The 23,213-nt window shown below is 39.5% G+C and overlaps 1 protein-coding gene across 2 annotated transcripts; it reads right to left on the bottom strand.

Moving 5' to 3' along the window:
- Window positions 1–56: 56 nt before the first annotated feature.
- Window positions 57–23,098, bottom strand: smurf1 (SMAD specific E3 ubiquitin protein ligase 1). 2 transcript variants are annotated; one of them, XM_077619103.1, is made up of 18 exons: window positions 22,795–23,098; window positions 13,845–13,883; window positions 12,448–12,556; window positions 11,475–11,608; window positions 11,319–11,384; window positions 11,133–11,208; window positions 9,628–9,839; window positions 9,469–9,553; window positions 8,525–8,671; window positions 7,979–8,207; window positions 6,930–7,033; window positions 5,814–5,928; window positions 5,564–5,742; window positions 4,362–4,499; window positions 3,804–3,924; window positions 3,198–3,399; window positions 1,585–1,669; window positions 57–1,506 (listed from the first exon to the last, which is right to left on the bottom strand). In XM_077619103.1, the coding sequence occupies exons 1-18, from the start codon at window positions 22,847–22,849 to the stop codon at window positions 1,407–1,409; spliced, it is 2,196 nt and encodes a 731-aa protein (XP_077475229.1). In that variant the 5' UTR covers window positions 22,850–23,098; the 3' UTR covers window positions 57–1,406. The 2 variants fall into 2 exon arrangements, with proteins under 2 accessions (XP_077475229.1, XP_077475230.1); XM_077619104.1 differs by having other exon boundaries at window positions 1,585–1,660.
- Window positions 23,099–23,213: the final 115 nt, after the last annotated feature.

Here is a 23,213-nt window from a genome sequence, read left to right as displayed (position 1 = left end):
TGACAAATTAATCAACCTTTGACAGAAGACAAAGTACAAACCGATCACACAATAGATCTTATTATTTTGAATTTAATTTCTTCTCATATAATCTTATTTACACTGTATTTCTCCATAGATGTTTTAGTACATAGTAAGTTCCAATGCTCTTGCATCATTACACAGTGAACTCAGAACCTAAAAAAATGCAGATTGAAACTATTCTGCTTAACAGTCATCAATCTACAGTAAAGCCCAATATTTTCCACTCAAGAGTTAAGATTTTTCAATTCATTCACATCTGTGGAGGACTAATAATGGTAAAGAGCGCTTGTTCATTCATGGCTGCCTTGAGGTTGACGACTAGTCGACAAGGGAGGGGAAAAAAAGCTGGACAGATAAACAAACATCAGGGCTGCTAATTGGGACTATTCTTTAAATTGTCATTAAAACAAATGAAATGCTTGAGCTTTTATTAAACCGGTCACATATAACTTTCCTGAAGCTGACTCTTAACATTGTCACAGCCCATTTAGATTATCTATCAATGACCCCCTTTTCAAATGAGGGCTTCCTTCGATGGTCGATCCCTTTCACCTCAATGCACATACCATTGCATTTATAGTTTACATACACTCACAGAAATAATTGCATCATAATGCATGTTAAAAAGGTAAAGAATTTAATCAAAACCCACTTTGTGGATTACTTGAATTGGAAGTGAATTGACCCATCAAATCTGCGCGAGGGGATGAACAGATTAGTGAGAGCTCTTTGCGGAGCGTTTAGCAGCTTGGTCAGTAATCACTTAGTAATAAATAATAAAAGATCACTTGATCAGAGTGGTCGCGGGTACGGACAAACAGAACAGGCAAAGTAAATCAGACAGAGGAGCAGGCTCATTTTGATCGTGTCAAAGCGTAACGGGTCCACCTCGCCACGCTGCTTCACATGCACAACACACGTTCGTAGACACATTCGAATACGCAACAGTGGTCAAACGTGAACGGCTGAGTACGAGTCAGTCAATCGGGACGTCACACACAGAAAGTCAGCCTCGGCTTTGCGCTTGATCCAGACATCATTGCACCGTGTCTGCTTGCAGGCTCGTGATGATGTGGCTGTTGACATTCCAAGGTATTGACATCATAGCTTGTTAAACCCAAAAGGTAAAAATGCTTCTTCAAAACATTTGAAAAATTGTTAAAATACTTTTCCTTTCATTTGACTTCTTCGCTGTGCTTCCTCCACAACTGCCGACACATTGTGCGACGACGGCCATCTGTGTTCTTGTCGTGCGTGCCCCCCTGACCCGCCCCCCCCAGCGTGAACGTTCTGTGCATGTTGTGTACGTTTAAAAAAAAGTCAAAGAGTCAAATGCGAGTGCAAGAACAACTGGGACTACGTTGGTTTGGTCAGAAGGGCTTTCACTCGACAGCGAAGCCACATGTCTCCTCCACGGCAGTCAGCAGTTTCTCATAAAGTTTCTCATAAGACTCGTAGGGTGGGATGTCTATCCTGTTAAAACTAGACACGGGGAAAGCGTGATTAGAGAAAGCAACCTGGACTTGTCTGTGAATAAAAAGGCATTTGTTGTGTCTTTACCATGTGTGCGCCTTGGGCAGGTTGTCAGTGTTGGCGTCTATCAAATGGATAGTAAAGAGTCTTGGTCCTGCAGAACCTGTAGAACCTTACACACATACATTCTAGTTATCACTGCTCTATTCTGATACACAGAACAACATTAAAGATTGCCTTATTATGTTAGTTAACCATTTTATAGTTTCACATTAGCGACAGGTCTGTGTGAAAGTGTCCCGAACGTGCATCTAGATATCATTTAGCTTAGCAAGGGGAGGTTTGAGAGCCAGTTGCAAGATGCGGGCGCATCTGGAAATAAGGATGTCACTGGCATGTGGTCTATAGCTAAGGCTATTCATAACCTTAACCTTGACCCCGCCCTGTCAACAAGGTGTCTAGCAGAAGTTAGCAGGATTTTGCAAGTTGGCCAATGATTTTTAAAGGTTATGAAATGGTTGGATAGCATGTTCCCAGACTGCAAAACCACACACTTGTAGTATTTTAGAGCACCTTTAAGCGGTACTCGGACGTTTCGTCGAAAGACATTTGGTCCCCGGACGTTTGGTCGACCGGACGTTTGGTCGAACGGACGTTTGGTCGACCGGACGTTTGGTCGCCGGGTTGTTACTGTTGAAACCAGCTCTCAAAATTATAATCATGAGAGAGAGAGAGTTTAATATCTAAATATCTAATAACAAAATATCAACAGTAAACTGTCATAATTTGACAGCGAGCGAACCTGACGACCAAACGTCCGGTCGACCAAACGTCTTTCGACGAAACGTCCGATCACGCCTTTAAGCACAAGAACTAAGCAGAAATTGTGAAAGTGAAAATCTGGAATGACATTTAAAAAAACATTTACTATGTAGCAACCTATGTGCGTCATGACTATCGCTTTGTTAAGATTGGCAGACGCACCATGTCTGGTGAGCCACCGACAGATAGTACTATTGTCAAGAGTTTGCCTCTTTAATCGAAAACAAGTTCCTATTTTGGGACCCACCACTCCTTGGCAAACTCACTCACGCTTTTTCACGCAACTCAAAATGGTCCCGAATGCTCACTGGCGGCAGGAACGGCCCTTCCCACAAACACAATGAAATGGTTTCTGCGCGTGGATGCGATTGCTATGAAAAGGCCTTAAGAGTTTATCAGGAATGTTAGTTATTTACGACAAATAACGATCTATTTCTGACCCCCCCCCCCCTTTAGGAGTTGTCTGACGCCATAAAATGTGTATTACTGGTAAGCCATAAGCCATTGTTACATTCATGCAATACATTTATGTACAGTAACCCCTCGATTATTGCGGTTAATGTAGACCAGACATGGCCGCGTTAAACGTAAAACTGCGAAGTAGGGTCACCCCTATTCAAAAAAATAAATAAAAAATAAAAAGTTTATTTATTCTTTTACTTCAGTGCCGAGTTTCAGCGTAGATTTTCACATTTTTATGAACTCCCCCCCAAAAAAGTAATAATAAAAAAATTCCCCCAGAAAAAAATCTGCGATGTAGTGAAGCCGCGATATTTGGGGGATTACTGTACACTAAAATATGACAGTGAAATAAGAAAACGATGTGTGTGTGTGTGCGTGTGTGTGTGTGTGCACTGCTGAATCAGTGCATGACCCACCCTGCAGTGCTTTGAAGCCCTGTAACGGGACGCGGGTGGAGCCTGTGACAAACTGCAACAGGCGTCCTCTCCTCTCCTCACTGAAAGCCTCCACCGCCTGCCAGAACCACCGCACCACATTGCTCTCGCTTGTACAGTGCTTCAGCCGCGTGTTGGTCTTCCAGTCAGCCAGGTCGATTTTCCCCAATCCGCCGATAATCAGCTAATCAAGGGCGTCCGAGGAAGAAATGAATGATAAATTAACCCATTCACTGCTCTTAACAGCAAGAGACATCAACTTCACTTTAATTGGGATGCTTGGCATTAAATGATCATATTTCAGCGTCATTGACGACAAAGGACAGCCAATCCAGTTGGCCTGTGAGAGCTAAAAGCAATCATGCGATCGCTACCAGAACCTCACAGTCCAAATGGCAGACAATACATATGTTATTTTATGAAAATATTAAAGCTGCTCAGTGGGTAGGACGGTTTGAGTGTTGTAAATGGTAAATTGCCAAACTTGTGTGGTCAAATTAAAAACAACACTGGTTGAACATCCAGCAGCCAAAGTGTTAACCGTGGTATACAGATCCTTACAAGTACCGTTTGGAAAAAAAAGTGTACCTCAAGTTCCTTATGGTCGAAAGGTTTTAGGAGATGTTGGGGGATAAGCTCACTAAATCCTTTCTGGAGAGCCAAAAACTGTGCTTCGATTCCTCGCATAAACCTCCAGTTCACATAAAGCCTAAAGAGAATAGTCAACATGTTTAATACACATTTCTGAATAATGTTATCAATTTTCATAGACTATGGCAAGGAGGAATTTGATTTAATGGCTGTTTATTGTTTGTGGTTGAGTTTAAATTAATCAAACAATTACATCACAGTTACATTTTCAGCAGAATACTGCAGTCCTTAACCTTTTTCTTTTATGCCATGCAAAAAAAAAAGGGATTTTATTTTGTGCGCTCCATATGATTTGCTGTGCGCAGAGAAGACGGGAGCAGTGCGCAATTGCGCACGCGCGCAGCTTAGAGGAACATTGATGCCATGGTCAATTTTTTTATGGACATCGTCAATGTAAAAGTGAAGTATTAAAATCAACATTTTGGTTGACGTCTGAGCAGAAAGTAGACATCATCATGAGATATCTTCACACTATTATTATTAATGATTCATTACCTCACATACTCCTTCTTGTTCTCCTCAGTGACCGGGATGTTACGGCCATTAGGCTTGAGTTCATGTTGTAAGAACTTTCCAAAGGCATTATGCTCCACGCAGAATGTGTGATCGAGGACAGAAGTGATGTCGTTTTCTCTGCAGACACAACATAATGTTGGTATAATCAGCGTAATAACGAATTAGCATGTGGGTTGAGCCATGTTAATTCAGCCAGTGAATTTAACCTAACAGTCCCTGATTTTTATGAAATTTGGCATGGTTCAATGATTATTGAAATTTGGGGGGGGTTTGTCATACATTTTTTTATTTTTTAAATTCATTTCTCGACAATAAGCGAACCAAATTAGATAACCTTTGTGTTGCGTTCAAAAAATGCCCATAATTCATACAGTCCTCAGACTGGGACATTTTGGTAAATTTTAATCCCTTAGAACACGTGTCAAAGTGGCGGCCCGGGGGCCAAATCTGGCCCACCGCATCATTTTGTGTGGCCCGCAAAGTAAATCGCGAGTGCCGACTTTCTGTTTCAGGATCAAATTAAAATGAAGAGTATAGATGTATATTAAATTTCCTGATTTTCCCCCTTTTAAATCAATAATTGTAATTTATTAATCCTTTTTTCTGTGTTTTTAGTTCAAAAATCATTTTGTAAAATCTAAAAATATATTTTAAAAAAAGCTAAAATAAACATTGTTTTAGATCTATAAAAACTGAATACTCAGGGCTTTTAATCCATTTATTAAAAAAATCTAAATATTATATCTAAAATGGTCCGGCCCGCATGAAATCAAGTTGACGTTAATGTGGCCCGCGAACCAACCCGAGTCTGACACCCTTGCCTTAGAAGAAAAAAATTAGAACTCAAATTTATTAGAAGAAGTACCAACATTTTAGGGGAATTGGCATAGACTCTACATCTACTTTTCTTTTCCTGTTACTTCATCCATACTGATAATGTTATGCATATGTAATGTCACTGATAACTGTTGATACAGGCAACTTTAATTATGAATTGACAGCTAGGCTTTGTTGATGTACTGTATTATACTGCAAGATCCGACTCCACTGAGCCCTTTTACAGATTTGGATTATGATTTTATCCTGCAGATAATGTCAAGTGTGTGACAAATGTACCAACATTTAAAGTTTATAATAAGAAGTTTTCTCAAGGTGACTTGTGTGCAGGTGCTCTAACTTACAAAATCCAAACAAGACTCTTATGCAACTCTGGATCGGTGGTCTCCAGGTCATTGAGCTGAATGGGCTTTCCTAGCAGCTGTTTGTAGAAGGGCAGTGTGAAGCTCCCATTGATGTAGTGACCATGAAAAACTGCCAGCCCCATTACACGGCCCACAAAGTGGAAATATGATAGGTGGTCCTGATATATGCGCAAAAGCATAAAAATAAATTAATTGTAGATTCCTGCATGTGTTATTATTGAGTACCTACAGGGTTAATGGAGGAGTCTGGGTTGATCTGTAACGTGTAAATATTGTCTGTGGAGTACTGGAACAGGCCGTAATAAGGGTTCAACATTTCATGACACAGTAGGTACAGCCATTCTCTACAAAAAGCAGACAAACAACATTATTGAGGTCAGTTTCACACAAAGAAAAGAAAATGAAAAAAAATCACTATTCAATGTGAGTTTGATCATCCAAGTGGTTATAGGTACCGTAATTACTCGAATATAACGCGCACTCGAAAATAACACGCAGGTATAACTTTGGGCCAAAAAAATCTGGAAAAACGCAGTACTCGAATATAGTGCGCACCTAAAATTTCCCGCTGACGAAAATAAGAAATCTTACCTTTTTTTCTTCGTTTCACGATTGTTTTGTTCAAACAAATTTATTCATTAGAATCCTTCAAATGAAAAGTTCCTCTCTCTCTGTCTGTCCTCTCATACATCTCTTCGTTGAGAATCCTATCAACGTCCACGCTTCCTTCATCCACTTCCTCTTCCTCCCACAACACATAATCCGATTGGCTTTACGAGATGACGTAAAATCCGTGCGTCAAAGTGAGTTTGACAATGCTTTTTTCGATCGAAAATTTGTAATTTATTTTAGTTATTGATTATAACACTGAACTGAGAGAGGGTGAACTGAGACGGGTACGAGGTTAGAGGGGGGCAGTGGTGGTCTCGGCTTTACGAGATGACGTAAAATCCGTGCGTCGGCTTCACGAGATGACGTAAAATCCGTGCGTCGGCTCTACGAGATGACGTAAAATCCGTGCGTCAAAGTGAGTTTGACAATGCTTTTTTCGATCGAAAATTTGTAATTTATTTTATTCAATTCAATTTCAATTCAATTTATTTGGCAAGAAAAAGCACCAGGCTAAGGGCCATGTAACAAGACACAAAAAAAAAAAAAAAAAAAAAAAAAATTAGTTTTTGATTATAACACGCACCCCCAACTATTGGAATTAATTATTTTGCAAAAACCTGCGTGTTATATTCGAGTAATTACGGTACTCACTTCTTTAATTTACTGCGTATTACTTGCAATATCAATAACCCCGAGTACCTTTCTTTGAAATTTGTGATGAATAAAGAATCACCTTGCTACGCCACCATAATCCAGGCCCTCCTCTCCTCTGAATTTAACCATGAGACGCTTCTTCAAATCCTTGGGCCTCATCTTCATAATCTGCCGATATGACTCCTAAAACATCAGACATGCTCAATTGTTATCACCAACTTTATAGTCTCCAACACAAAAATGTTTCACTGCTTCACACATTTCACAATATCACTTTAACCTTTCATAACAGTTTCCTCCTCTTTAGATGAATTGATATAAGGGCTAACTTGAAATCCCTCATCTTGTATTTATTAAACACGGCACCATTTTATATATAGCATGAATATTTATCTATGTATAATGTATATATAGCTGGCCAAAATCTTTTGACGTTGCTGAACCAGCATAATAGCCTGTATTTTTTGTTGTTGCCATCAGCAAGACTAATTTCTTTAGTTCCTCTTTTCTTCCATTTAAAAATGCTTCTTAAATATACTTTGAACTTGTTCCTTTCTGTATTTTTTTAACTTTACTGTTTCTTTTTTGCATATCGGCGTGTCAAATTTTATCATACATTCTGTAAATATTTAAAATCATGGGAGTGTTTTGAAAATAGAGTTAAGATTGGGAAAGTTAGGATAGCTCGCCTAAAATACGAGGCCATATTGTCTTTGTATTAAAATGGTGGGTAGAAATGGGTGCGCATTCATGATTTTTAAGATCTTATTTACCTTCTTTATATATGTAATATCCCATAAAGATAATGCTTGAGTACTACTCTGGTATTACTGATCAACAGAAATTCTACATTTCCCTGCCTTCTTTCCATCATGTAAAGTTTTGACCCCTGAGTAAATGGAGAACACGGTTTAAGCATCTAGCTCCATCTACTGTTGAATATGAGGAGTGCAACATAGGTAGGCTGTATTCAGCAGTATTTTAATAATTTCCTGAAGGCCACAGTTTAGACACCCCTGATTTATAGGAGATTCATTTCACTCATTGGTTTCCACTGACGGCATTGGATGTCCAATCCATTTTGACCGGGACTAAACAATCTTTGAAATAAAGTGCAATGGTGCCCACCTCAAAAATCTCCTCCCGGGACACCTCGATACGACAGTGACCAGCTTGTGGCTGCTGCAAGGAGAGCTCGTGGCGCAGAAGCTTCAACTTGTGAACCAAATCTCTCTCATAGCGTGCTGCCACGTCACCATCTCCTCCGACACCACCACCTGTTCCTCCAAATCCACCTTCTTCAACTCCTACTTCCATTTGGGGGACTTGTGATGACTCCTTTACTTGAGATTGCTGGCTGAAGGTGGGGATGCACAAAAGGGAGGTAAAAACTCTGATAAATGTAACAAAACACCAATCATTTTAAAAATAGCATAGGGTGTATATACTGGATTAAACGTCCATACACGCACACCATCTGAATCTACTATAAACCCACACGTCCATAAAATCACAGATTCAGTAGATCCATTGACAGTTCAGCATTGCAGCACAGAGATTAACAACAGATTAGTGTTGAAACTATTCCTATTTTCCCATGTATTAGGGGTATCTAATAAAAAATGGGGATATTAATTGGCCTGGGTTTGGAGAGTATTTTGAATACACTGGTACCTGATGATGGTATGTAAACGAGGGTCTGTGAACTGTGTGGTTCTGTTGTTGTGGTCCACGAAGTAAATGCGTCCCGACACTGTGCTTCGGACCTCCCAGCCCACTGGCAATGGACCAAGCTCCTCACAGCTTACACTGGCCAGGTCCCTTCACCAGTAACATGCAATCAGATGAATTTCATGATAGTAGAAACCGAACTCCAACAAAATGTTTTCCACCTTCAAGGAGATCTAGGACTATGAAGGATTTGCAAAGTATTAGAACGGGACTATTTGATTCACGATTGCTCCTTTTTCCAATTACTAGTACTGCCCCAATGTCGATATACGGCACTACAATGACATATCAGGTTGTGTTGTTGTACTACGAAATAACGTGCCGATGCTGCTTACTTTTTGAGATACAGTTTCAAACTGCCGGTCAGTCTACTCAATATGGGCTCCATTTACTACAGCTGCCATGAAAAAAGCAGCACTTGCCCTTTTCAAGAGGATGATAGAGGTCCAATAATTTATTTGAACGTTCATTCGCTGCCAGGCCTGCCATTTCAAATAGATTTAATGTCTACCGCCTATCATGGTGGCCATTCAGTAAATAGCAGATGCTAAAATATTATTTTAAAAATTAGTGGAGAGAAAATATAGTTAAGGCCTTATTTTAAAATCCACGCATTAACTTTGTTGGGAACGTCGCCCCGACCAATATGGCTGTACTGAGGCCATTTTGGCAGGGTCAATGTCTTTTTCCTCTTTTGCTGTGAATGGAAATCAACTTAATCATTATTAGATGTCCAATCCATTTAAAAAAGAGCCACCGTTACCCTAATTTGTATATAAATGATCTCCAATTTATGTGAAAAGTCCGAAGGTAAAGTACCACAACTACAGCGATCACCCCGTCAAAAAAATGTTTGGAACATGAATATTTCTTTGTGGGAATCTTACCTTGGTATCCGAGGGTCATGCCAGGTGCTAACGCCAGTCTGTGTGTGAAGGAAGTACACCTGACCCTGCACTGTTGTTCTTTGCTCTGTAAAAACAAAAGAACATTAATGGTCAGATCATTTGACTGTTGATGTAGAGACCCAGCAAGTAGTGTCTGACCATATCCTTCGGGTAGGTCAGGCGGTTGGTTCCCATGGGGTCTGTTTTGAGGGGTGTGGCCATGGCCTCGGGAATCCTGTGTTCGGATGCGCTGGGATTGAAGACGATTTTCTTGACTAGGTGAGTCGAGACGGCAATTCCCACCACCCGCGGCACCAGTGGGATCAGAATAAGGCAGTGGCTCTTCACTGAAACATCCCTCTAACATGGGCCTATATAAAGAATGGCACAAAAAACACACAAATATTCATAAAATATCACAACCTAAAAATACCCAAAATAGTAACATGTCTACAAAAGCAGTCACATTTGACAAATAAATGCCATATTTTTCGGACTATCAGTCACAGTGAAGTATAAATTGCATTTTGGGGGGAATTTTATTTGATAAATTCCAAAACAGAGAACAGCCATGTTATCTTGAAAGGCCTTAAAAAGAAACATAATAATAGAAGCAACAACAGGTTGAATGTAACGTTTTACAAAAAAAAGTTTTAAAAAAAAGTCATTACATTTTTTTTTATTCCCACTCATCGCCAATGTTGAAATGTTCAACACGGGCCTAGAGCAACCCATTGCGCAAAAATAACATGTGAAATAATATAATAATGTGTGACTAACTTCACACGAATCACACCCACATCCAAAGTATTTTAAAAAAAATATTGCGAATTATAGTCCATAAAATAAGGTAAATATGTAATTTCAGGAGAAATTGCATGGGGGTGCTTTGCTCTTCCATGGGTCACCACATCCTGTCGATTCTCATTCACTTCCTATTTATTTTAGGTTATTTACAGGTCAATCGTTGCCTGCCAATAAGTGAGGAAGTAGGGAACGAATGTTTGTTCATTTAAATCTATAGGAAGTGCACTGCTAGAGAAAGGACAAAGCATCCTATTGCATTTCTTCAGAAAACCTGTCTGGTACAATAGTAAGTATTTGACATAAGACATAAGACATTGCCAGCCCTCGTTACCTCAGCAGAGCCAGGAACATTGTGGGGGACCCATACCACCCTGGTCACAACCTGTTCCAGCTGCTGCCCTCTGGCAGACGCTACAGGTCTCACAAAGTACGGACAAATAGGCTTAAGGACAGTTTTTTTCCCACCTCCATCAGGACTCTAAACTTGCGGTAGCACGACACACAATCCCTTCTGTGTAATAACTTCGGGGTGAGGTAACATGAAAAGACGTTGGGCGGTGATCTGCCTCCCACTGGCTGACTGAAGGTAAGTCAAGGAGACAGTGAGAGGTAAGTGATGCGCTCGGGGGATGATGTGATGTATCCATCACGGCAGAATGCCAAAGAGTCTGAAATTATCACTTATTTGGGCCTTTTGCCGGGAAAGCGCACCTTATGGAGAAGCACTACCAATTTCGTCATACGCAGAGATGGGTATGATGACAGTTAGGCTTTTGTCGAGTCAATGATGATGACAAAGCCTATGTCCGATTATTATAAGTAAAAGTAATACTGAGAGCATTTGGAGGTACACTCACCCATCATTTTCCAATAGACCTCGACAGTCCACCACAGGTCCTCCACTACCTATGCGGTCTCGTGTCTGTAAGCTCACTTGAGAAAAGAAAGGAAAATGTATTTTAAATGTCAGACCATGAATATTTTGGGATGGCTGCACATAAGGACGGACACCTAGGTGGAAACCGCTTTGTGTGTAGCCTCACCTACAATTTGCCCCCGCACTGCATCACTGTCTGAGGGGTTCAGTTTACAAAGGTCTAGCCGCTGGTCTAAAGAGAGACAAAGTAGACAAATTGCATATTTTTCTTGCGTGGATAGATTAACTACAAACAGCATCGTGAAGAGACCAAACATCTTACAGCCTGTGTCTTTTAGTCTGCTGATAGCATTTGAAAGAAGTCTAATGCAGCCCAAGAAGCCTGCTCCCTGCCGTTTATGGATTTTCTTGTGGTTCCATATGCTGATGGTGATTGAGTCGGCCTTTCCAATGTAGCTGAAAGAAAAATGTTTGAAAAAAATATTAAAAGGTGTGACAATATATCTATCGGTATGGTGAGATATCACGTTACTTTGTAGCCCAGTAGGTTATGGATATACCCCTGCAAAAATCCTTTTATAAAGATGTTACTGTTTAATAAAGGAACCAACAGGTATCTACCAAAATCATCCACTGGAATAGTGTCTGTTAACCGACTGACTGCCACAGACTGAAATGGACATCTATCGCTGTCAATGGCACTCAAATATGAGCATTATAGCCAGTCCTCACAGTTTAAATGAATTGGACATTGTTGTCAATGGTACTCAATAGGTTAAGAAAGATAACCATTTATTTACAAGAATGAGGAAATAATATAGAATTGTTGTATTCATTTGCAGAAATGCTGCACTGAAATATTCTCATACTGGTGTAAGGAAGGCTAAATTTTTGGGCCCAAATTTTACCCTACAACGTAAAAAAAATATATTTTTTCATTGGGAAGTAGCAGCTTGTTTTTCTCTCAAATTCATTTCCTGACCCATTGCTAATTTTGAGATCATTGTCATCATGGGCTTTGGATTATATTGGGATGTGTCAACAGGTTATGAACTAACAATTATCATGCTATTTTTTGAGTCATATCCTGAAGAAAGAAATCCAACACAATATGCGCTGACATTACCAACTTAACATCAGTGAAAAATCTATTGAAACAAATTTATATACCACACCCATGTGTGACAAATGAAAGAGAATCAGGTCATTTCCGAAGCAGAACTAGCAGACAGCGAGCGCAGGTAGCTGAGCCACAAACTATGAGAGTTCTTATGAATAGGCAGAATGACACTTACAGGTCGTAGTGCTGATTCCATTTGGGGTCCAGTGTGCTCTTGACTGTGTCTGTCGAGTGGCATTGACCTGATCCGTCTACCACAACCTTGGCAAAAGGATCTGGTAGACCTTGGTGCACAACATCCACAAATGTGAGCATTCAACCTAGTATTTCTCAAATGTTTTGTCTAATACAACAATTAGCTGTCAAAACACTACCACTGTGACCAAAATTAAACAGTGTTCGTTCAAAAACAAAGCAGAAGTTAAATTCCTAAAAGTAGATTTGAGCCAATTTATTGCTTAAATACAGAAAAGACACTGCTTAATTGTATTATTTATTTTTATTTATATAACTAATTATATTTTTTTCAAGGATTTTTTTCTGAACTTCCTCATTTGTAGCTATATTTTAAATTAAATTTCTAACATTTGCTATTTTTGATTCACATTAATTATTTTTATGTACTCTTCCAATGCTTTATCTATATCTGTTAAATGCAAATTCAGGCATCATTGGGTAAATGTATTAGATTTAAATTAGTAAAATTTTCTGTATATAAAGATTAGCATCCACATTTTTATAAATCCAGTTTACAGGATTGAAAAAAAAGTTAAGCAACAATATAATTAGGCTTAATTTGTCATTTTAAACATTCAATGATTATTCATGTTACTTTATCACGCTTAAATCCTTTAACAGGCAAGCGACCTTTTTGTGTGATTAAAAATAATAATAATAATAATAAAGAACTGACGTCCACATAAGTAACCATATTTTGGTTCATGTCGCCCACAATATTAACATTTGTGATACGACAAGTATGGGAGACATGACCCAAAATGTGATGTCCACACTTGTGGAGGCTAGTTCTAAATGATGACTATATAATTTTATCATTCATAATCATCATTTATATATATTTTACGACAAAAAAGCACAAACTAATAAACAACAACAATTAAACGGACAAGTATGACCCAAAATGTGATGTCCACATTTGTGGAGGCTAGTTCTAAAATATGACTATATAATTTTATCATTCATAATCATCATTTATATATATTTTACGACAAAAAACATAAACTAATAAACAACAACAATTAGAAATGAAAATGATAAAACCAGAAATACACTGGTTTTGGGCCCCAATATCTTCTAAAATTTGTTTTTTCCCCCCTCCATTAAAACTGAAAGAAAGGCTATGAGTGGTCATCCAATCATTTCCCCCCTCCCAGCCACTAAGGGAAAATAGGTGCCGATTAAAAGGTTAAGAATATCTGATCTAACTTACTAGCTGCCAAATGAAAGCATAATACTCATACTGGACAAAGAGTCCCATTGAATCGCCTTATGCTCTACAGACGTCATCATGAAATACACTCAATGTATATGCAAAACAAAAGAACAACTTACGAAAGAAGTCTTTCTTTGCGAGGTTCTTGGCACATAATACTGCAAGAAGAGACAGAAGATCATAAATACAGAGCACGCACACCAAGAGATAATTTCAAATTGTGTAGGATGCCACAATACCAAACATTTATAAATAATGCAGAAGCAAAGGCGTGTTTCGGGATGACAGTAGATACACACACATTCAGGCACCCACAATAAGAGTGGGATAATACTTTAATTTCTTCAAAATGTAATACAACGCATAATGTTGCCTAATAAAGTAGATACTACATGTGAAAAATGGCTACATTGTGGCAGAGCAATCTCATCATTTATTGACTGACCAATTGATTTGTTACACCACCTGCAATGTTTTATTGTCCCAGGGTTCCAATTAAAAATGTGGAATGCTTTAGTTTGGCCCAGACATCCGTTAAGGAATTCAGTCGACTGCAGGTTTAGGATGTGGTGACTGTGGTGGCTGAAATATGTCTGCTGTGTCCTCATCTACTTCCTGTGAATAACCCACGGAGAATGCCTGCAAGATATCTTTCCCCTTTCCCTTGACTCACACATTCCACAGTAAAACATCACTGCCACTACGAAACAAACAGAATCACATTTCATTTATCTACCCTCAAACGTCTGCCATTCTTTCTCCCTCCCCTTTCACTCCATCTCTCTTTTCAAACTTTTAGTCTTTGTGGCAGTTAAATGTGTGACAGCCAAGGCCCTTCCAGGAAATTCCGCTTTCTGCCAAGGTCATGCTTAGTAAAGACAGACATGCACATACAAAACAGTCGCTCCATTGGTTCTCCACTTCCCCACTGCTATTTTTCCCCTTTGGCATTCAAACTCGTTCTTTTCTAGAGAACCTGAGAACTGGCGGGAAGCAGCAGCAGGGCAAGAATCCTTTTCATCCGCTCTTCGGGGAAACATCAGAAGAGTGAGACTGACAAAAGTGAGTTCTGCTGTCTCCATGTGCCACTGCGGTCTCAATATCCTTTTTTGGTACTCAAATTACATGCTCCACTTCTATTCTTATCTTATTTATTGTTTTGTAAAAGTTTAAATGATATACAGTAATCCTCCAATATCGCGGGTAATGTAGAACAAACATGGCCGCGATAATTGAAAAATCGCGAAGTAGGCTCACCCCTATTATAATTACCTTTTTTTTCTCTTCAGAGTGGCTTTCGCTTACAAGTTTCAGCGTGGATTTTCACATTTTTATGAACTTAAATTATTATTTTTTCTTCAGTGCTGAGTCGTAGTATAGCAAGAGTAGCTTCCGCTTTCAGCGTGGGTTTTCACATTTTTATGAACTTAATTTTTTTTTCTAAATAATTAACAGCAGAAAAAAATCACAAAGACGTGAATTTGCGATAATCGAGGGAAGACTGTAGGTACTTTTTAGGACACACTGCCACTTGCAATTTCCTGATAAATACCCACGTTTAGCCATTAATGATAAAAAATATCAAAACTTTAAGAATGTTACGGCGATACTAAAATGATTAAAATGATATAAATACAAAAAAAGCACTAGACACTCAATACTACATAATTTTTTTTAAAATTTTAACTCTTTCTCCATTGGTGGTACTTTATTTTGCTACATTAAAAAATCATTGACTTGCGCCATATTTAACCAGGACGTGACCTGTTAATATCCTAAAATCAACAGGAAGTGACCAATAAACAGATACAAGGTGACTCATAAGTACCCTAAAGCAGGTGTCCCCAACCACCAGTACCGGTCCACGAGACACCTGGTACCGGTCTGTCAGAGAAATAAATATTAACATTTTCAATCTCGCCCTCCTACTTGAAATGTGAAAAGTTGTTATGATAAGAATAAAAAATAATTGCTCTTGTGCTTGGGACTTATTTTTTTTCGGCGTGGACGTCGTCCGTGGAACATACAGCCCCCTCCACCTCCACACTTCTGTTTTAAGTTGAAAATAGAAGGAACTTTACCGGTCTACGGTGAGAAAAAGTTTGGGGACCGCTGCCCTAAAGTGACTCAAAATTAACTAATTCCCTGCCACTGGAACTTATTTAAACTGGGAGAACTAACTGTGGACCCTCATCTTTCCGTGCCATTGGCATCTCATGTCCAATTCATTTTGACTTTCAGTCATTGGCGCTTCCCAGTAAAAGGAATTGGACACCGTGCGCCATCAACGGCTAACAGTCAACAAGGAAAATGCAGAAATATCCCCCATTACTAACAGGAGTAGTGCAAAATCATATTTATCCCTTGACAACCAATTTCTGGCGATGCGGTAGTGCAAAAGCAAACAACTGTGTATTGATACTTTTTCAATCAAATATCATCTTTGTATATGGATAAACACATTTCTGTATTGATACTTTTGACCTCCCTACTGTGTTTTAGAATGGCTTTTATGAGGAACTGTCATTACTTACTGTAAAATTAGTAGGGGGAAAAACAATAACTACGTGATCAAAATTCTTTGCATCTAAACCAAGGGTGTCAGACTCGGGTTGGTTCGCGGGACCATTTTAGATATAATATTTAGATTTTTTAAAATAAATGGATTAAAAGAACTGGATTAGAAGCCCGGAATATTCACTTTTTTATAGATCTAAAACAATGTTTATTTTAGCTTTTTTTAAATATATTTTTAGATTTTACAAAATGATTTTTGGACTAAAAACACAGAAAAAATGGATTAAAAAATTACAATTATTGATTTAAAAGGGGGAAAAAAATCTGGAAATTTAATATACATCTATACTCTTCATTGTAATTTGATCCTAAAACAGAAAGTCGGCACTCATGATTTACTTTCTTGGGCCGCACAAAATGATGCGACGGGCCAGATTTGGCGCCCGGGCCGCCACTTTGACACCTGTGATCTAAACAATGAGATTGGATTCAAATAAACACAGACAAAAATACACATTTTACTCAAATTTATGTGCTTGTCCTCTTTTAAACAACAAATCCTGTGTACCTGTACATTTGTGCACATGTTGCAGGCTGGGGAAGGGCCGTGAGAGGAGGATTTAGGAGTATTAGCAGTACTTAGGTTACCTACTAAACATTGTCTTCTCTTTCCTCATCCATAAGGTACTTGATGTGTTTTCTATTTCTTCACTCCTAAACTCTCCCACTTGTATTCATTTATCTTTTTCCCTCATCACTTACTTTCCCGCAATATCTTGTGACTGTCCCATGTTGAATGAGCCAAAAAGTGGACAACGCAAATACTTTTCATCAAAATCCAAGCAGCACGTGTCGCCTGAGCAAGCAACCTCTCAGCCAACAATGTTTTGCGTCGTAAGCCTACAAACTTCCTCCTTTATTAGACAAAACAATCCATTGTGCTACCTTTGATCTAATGACCCTCTGCGTGGTTTTGACCTAAATATTCACCAGTTTCACATTACAATGCCAATGTCATATGTATTTTAATATGGATTCTGTGGAACTTGAGTATGGCAACCCCATGTATTGATACTGAAATGCTGTATCCGAATACAGTGGTACCTCGACATACGATCTTAATCCGTTCCAGGACTGAGCTCGTAAGTCGAGCTTTTTGTAACTCGAGCGAACGTTTCCCATTGAAATGAACTAAAAACAAATTAATTCATTCCAACCCTCTGAAAAAACACCAAAAACAGGATATTGGATTGGAAAAAATGTTTTATTTCTTCTAATTCACCATCTATTAACAAAGTAACACAACTAGTGGTTTAATAATAATAAAATGTGTTTAATAGAACTAAAATTAGACGGATTTCGCCGACGGGAGAGACGCACAGAGGGGGCGGTGTTTCGGGGGGACTTTCCACGACAACGCACTCATAACGGAACAAAGAAATTTAAATTACCTTGGATTAATATATACAGACACACTCAAACATAGGTTTAATGTAACTTTACACAAAACTGAATTCTATTTTTTTTTTTTTTTTTTACCTTTGTTCTGGGCGGGTTAGCGGTTTGCCACGCCTCCACCCTCACGTTCGCTATCGATGCTGTTGTATTCCATTCAAAATATTCCGAAAATGATGCACACAAATGTCCTCAATAGGATAACGCACGACCACTTGCCAACAAGAAGTATTCTTGAATGAGCGATCGCGGGAGCTAACAGGCTAAGGAAGGAATAACAGCCTACCCATGTATTGATTGTGGGTAATGAAGTTTTATTCTGAGAAAGGGTGCCATTGCCTATTGCTGTTGTGTGGACGAGTATACTTCATTACCCAGAAAGCCCTCTTTTTGCCCGTGCATGCACGTTGTGCGTTTCCTGGTTGATGGGTAGGAGAAACTCGTCTGAATAAATCGTTCAGTGCTCGTAGATATCTGTTATACACGAAAGAGATGTGGCAAAAAAGACAATGATAAACAGCCTCTCATGTTATGGCCACCTGGCTTTCTCGCATCTCGAAATTTTTCTCGCATCTAAGGCGAATTATTTGATCGAAATTTTCATCGTATCTCGAGCATCTCGTAGGTAGAGCTGCTCGTAGGTCGAGGTACCACTGTACAATAGCCAATTGCCAAAGTATTGATACTCAGTTATTAGTATTTGTCCTATCACGGTTGACCAGATATTTGCTGTCAGGGGGTAACTTTGATTTTGCAATCTCTTGATAGTAGGGGAGGATATTTTTGCATTGGCAGGCATTGTCGGCGGAATACGTCCAATCATTTGACTCTTTTGCCCAGTCAAAAATTAAATGTCCATCTAGCGCCATCACTGGCACTGAAAAACGAGCTACTACAGCCAGCCCTCTCAGTTTAAATGAATTGGATTGGAATCAATGACTTAATTTGGGGTCATTACTTATTTATTGTTCTTGTTTTTTGTTCCTGTTAATTTTTAGGCCATTTGTTGGTCACTTCCGTCGACCCCATTTCAGGAGTACCCTTGTCCCATTTCAGGAATTTTATGTTTTCATCAGGAGTGAATGTGGTTCGCGCAAAATCAATATAAAATGTAACAAAAATAAATAAATAACGTAGGAGAATTTAAATCAAACTGTTATTGTCATGCTCGTATGACTCACAATTCACTCGTGATTTGCATTTTTTTGAAAGGGTTGCTTCAAAAAAAATGTAGTGGACAATTTTTGGATTTACAGAGTATAGGGAAGTTTTCAGGAGTCCCGGAGTTAGCGTTGCTTGTCCGCAGTACACCCCTGAAATTCCGGGGGAGCAGGCACCTCTGGTTTCGGGGGAACTTTTTTTCCTGGGGTCCAAAAATAATGACCACCATTGGAGAAACACTGAAAGTGTTAATAAAAACATTTAATTTGGGTTTTTTATTTATGTAATATAAAAATGGTATTGAGTTTCTTTCTGAGAATTGTTGTTGAACATTTTAGTATTGCGACAACAGTAAACGGTGGGTCAAATACAGTATGTAACAAAGTCAGAATCTCCCAGTTCTTTGTGTGCTTCTCACTGCCACAGGCCCACAAGCCTTGTGCTAATGCAGGCCAAACATCCCCTCTGCCTGACAGACTCAACAAAAACACATCCAAAGCCATTAAAAAAATGTATTATATACTACTTCCATTGGTTCAACACATTCCTCCGCCAATTAGAATTCCCCTCATACCTGGAAGGGTGGGATCGAGTCAGGGGTTATAACCTTTGTTTGCATTCAAGCAGAACTTATGAGTGTCTGTCTCTAACACACACACACGCACACACACTCACACACCAAACACTTTTTTCAGGCACTTTCTTTCTATCATTCGGGCGTATCTGGATGACAATGCAACTACAACATATAATGTCAGTTCATTCAACTAAATATTACATATATTGAGTAGACCATGTGATTTCCATACTTTCATTCATTATACTGCCTTAAAAATGTTCATTTTTTTAAAATGCTGCGTGCCCATTAATGATGTATAGTTTGTTTGTTTAGATTACTGATGTAGAACATTTTAAACTCGATATTTAGTAGCAAAAATAATTGAATTGGATAAGCTTATTTCACCACCATGGGGCAATAATAGCAAAACTTCAGAAATATTATTGGGTGCACCTCTCTGTGCTTTCGCTATGTGTTTTTTGTGTTAGATTCAGTGGTCGAAAAATGGGAGCCAGAAAGAACTTCTCTGCAGGCCTGAACACAATCAAAAGCAATATCCTACGTTTAAAACAAGAATTCACAAAAAGTTGAAATGTACTTTTTCTTCCCCCAAACAGTCACATGTACAGTATTTGGACATTTATTTATTTTTGTCCAGTAATGCATTAGCCTATGCGATTCTATTTCAATCAAATATGTCCACTACCTTTATAAATAGAAATGCTGGCTGAAGTACTTTATTGTATGCTTTTTGTGTTAGTTTTTCTTTTTTAAATATGCCTTCATAGGACTAAAACCTGGCCTCTCATTGAAGTATACGGGACAGTGGTGTGGTATTTAAAGTTGGATTTCATCTACTGAAGGCCCTTTATCAAATACACAGAACACTACAACTCGATTACTATGCAACGGTTCAGCGTTACTAACAAAGCGCCTAATACATATGAACAATTGCATCCCAACCAGTGACCAAAGAAAAATGTATGCATAACATTAACAACAAGTAATGCATTTTTGTTCAACAATCCATACCAATGAAGCAATAACCAGAGCAATTAACCCTTTGGTTGTCATTTTTGACAGCGATACATGGACAATCCAAACGAAATAGGACATTGGCAGCAAAATGACAACAGCCATTGCAGACATTGAGTTAATGATTGGCAAAAGTCCATAGTTACCTTATACATTTCAGTGACATCTTTGGCTAGGGGTGTGCACAAGGTTTATTTGTCATTAGGGGTGTAATAATATATCGATGTATTGTTGCACTTAGAAAGATATCTCTAAGTCAGCAATATGTTCCTATCAAGAATTGAGACGACACTGTTTAATAATAGAACCAATAGGTTGCTAGCAATATTTTTCACTAGACCAAAATTTGTCATTAGAACATTGTGTTTCATATGTCCTCTTGACGGGAAAGGATTCAAACATGTACATTCTCAGCCAGTGCACCCAATTTAACCCAACCTGTCAATGGCAGCTAACAAGTAAAAAACACCACTCACATAAAAAACATGCAGTTATGTAGCGTAGCTGGATTTAATCACAAAAAAGGTTAATTGTAATATTCTCAGTCTGCGAGGACAACCCATTTCTTATGTCTCCAATGATGCAAAATAAAATATAAAGATGGTTCATTATTCCATTTGGATATAGCTTCTCTTAAACAGGTGTATCGTAGAATATCATAGGTGGATTTCCAGACCAGTGTATTGATAGATGTATTAATATATAATATGTAGTGTCAAGGCGGCCCAGTGGGTGAGTGGTTAGCGCATCAGCCTAACAGTGGGGTTCCAGGGTTCAAATCCAGGTCGGTCCACCTGTGTGGAGTTTGCATGTTTTCCCTGGGCCTGCATGGGTTTTTTCCAGGTACTCTGGTTTCCTCCCACATTCCAAAATCATGCATGTTAGACTCTAAATTGCCCCTATGTATGGGTGTGAGTGTGCATGGTTGTTCGTCTCCTTGTGCCCTGCGATCGGCTGGCCACCGGTTTAGGGTGTCCCCCGCCTCTGGTTCGGAGTCAGCTGGGATAGACTCCAGCACCCCCTCCAACCCAATGAGGATAAAGCGGTTCAGAAAATGAATGAATGGACAAATCATAGTGCCTGATCGCAAATCGTATAATATCTGGAAGTAGCTGCAGATTTTGACCGCTATTTGCAATGCAATATCTCTGATCTCATTTTCTGAACTGCTTTATCCTCAGAGTCGCGGGGGGTGCTGGAGTCTATCCCAGCTGACTCCGGGCCAGAGGCGGGGGGACCCTTAATCGGTGGTCAGCCGATCGGAGGCACAAGGAGACGGACAACCATTCACACTCACATCAATACCTAGGGGGATTTTTTTAGTGTCCAATCAGCCTACCATGCATGTTTTTGGATTGTGGGAGGAAACCAGAGTACCCAGAGGAAACCCACGCAGGCCCGGTGAGAACATGCAAACTCCACACAGATGGACATGACCTGGATTTGAACCCAGGACCCCAGAGCTGTGAGACCGACGCACTAACCACTTGCCCCACAGGGCCACGCAATGCAAAATCGTTTCATTAAATGTGCAATCATCCAATTCTTTGGTGTTGATCGCTCAGTTTGGCATCAGGTGACCGAGAAGTCTGTCCCGAGGCACAGAGAGACATTTCCATTTGAATAGCGGCCCCAGGGAGCCCAGTGGGGTCACACCGGCTACAGTGAGAAGCCATTGTTCCAGCTGTGTCCCTGTATCAGAGGGACTCCTTTATGTGCTATGTAGGAGAGCTTCAGCCTCCAAAACAATCATAAATGGTCGAATCAAGTAGCCAAAAGACAAATAAAAAAAGGACAAGGCGGTGAAGGATAACTTTGCGACTGCAGCCTTAGCATTACCAGTTCAATCAGGTATCGTGATTAAAAGAACAGTCCGCTGTCAAAATCAGCTCATAACGATAAGTTTGTACTGTCTACGATGAAAATGTGGTTAACTCTAAACCTTGTGTTAGGGTGTTGGTTGGTTAGCCCTCCTCTGATGGGCGTAGCTAGCAAGCATTAGCGGTCAACGTTAACTACAATGTTAGCTAGTGTTAATAATTCATCGCGTATTAATGCTTCTGAAGCGGTTATGTTTCCAATGACCCCAGCGGCCAAGAATAGTCTTTTGACTCGGCCGCAAGTTCCACGGAACAGTGAATTATTTCTTTGGTTAGCATTGTGGCTAACAGACTAGACTACAGCACTAAAACCGGACGTTTAAGGCAAACTGCACACCTACAAAGCTAGTACTTAGTGTTGTCATCTTACGCTTATTCACCACAACCCACAGACCGCAGTGCGCCTAGGTACCACGTTTAAAAAAGCAGTGGCATGTCTTTCTGTCTCAGTTTTTTGTCTACCTGTCAATCGGATTTTGATGCTGGATCCGTTCCTCCGAGTCCCAGGATTCGACATCACTCCGTGAAAAGCGATCCGACAAACTTCCCCTTCGGGTCTCCTTAACGAGACCGTTTCACGACTCGTTCGGATGGTGAATGTCTTCAGAATACAAACGCGCCGTTGCTTTTTCGGTTCTTCATGGATGCGAATATATTTTTTCCTCGCCAAGTCCTGAGCTTCTTCGAGATCCAACAACACCGGAGAACATTTTCGGGCAGGCTCAAGCACGCCGTGACGTCACAATCTTAACTGTACAGCCGTACGTGCTCGCGTCCGCGGTGCGCGTGCTCGTGGCAGTCCCTACTCAATATGTATATATTTTTTGATGGGGCTATTTTTTTATTGACAGTATATATAGCATATTATTTTTTTCCACGAT

Source organism: Stigmatopora argus, chromosome 14 (genome assembly GCF_051989625.1).
Source record: "Stigmatopora argus isolate UIUO_Sarg chromosome 14, RoL_Sarg_1.0, whole genome shotgun sequence".
Lineage (NCBI taxonomy): Eukaryota > Metazoa > Chordata > Actinopteri > Syngnathiformes > Syngnathidae > Stigmatopora > Stigmatopora argus.
Note: the sequence above shows the minus strand (reverse complement) of the source record. Positions and strands in the feature narration are given on the sequence as shown.

Bases quoted from the DNA above. Each gene is read 5' to 3' on its own strand.
- smurf1 (XM_077619103.1), bottom strand. From the start codon at position 22,849: ATGTCGAATCCTGGGACTCGGAGGAACGGATCCAGCATCAAAATCCGA. The intron at 9,554-9,627 runs GTCAGACACTAC...TTGTTTTTACAG, and splicing joins TGACCTACCCGAAGGATATG to AGCAAAGAACAACAGTGCAG. The intron at 4,500-5,563 runs GTAAGTTAGAGC...TTGTGTCTGCAG, and splicing joins AAGAGTCTTGTTTGGATTTT to AGAAAACGACATCACTTCTG.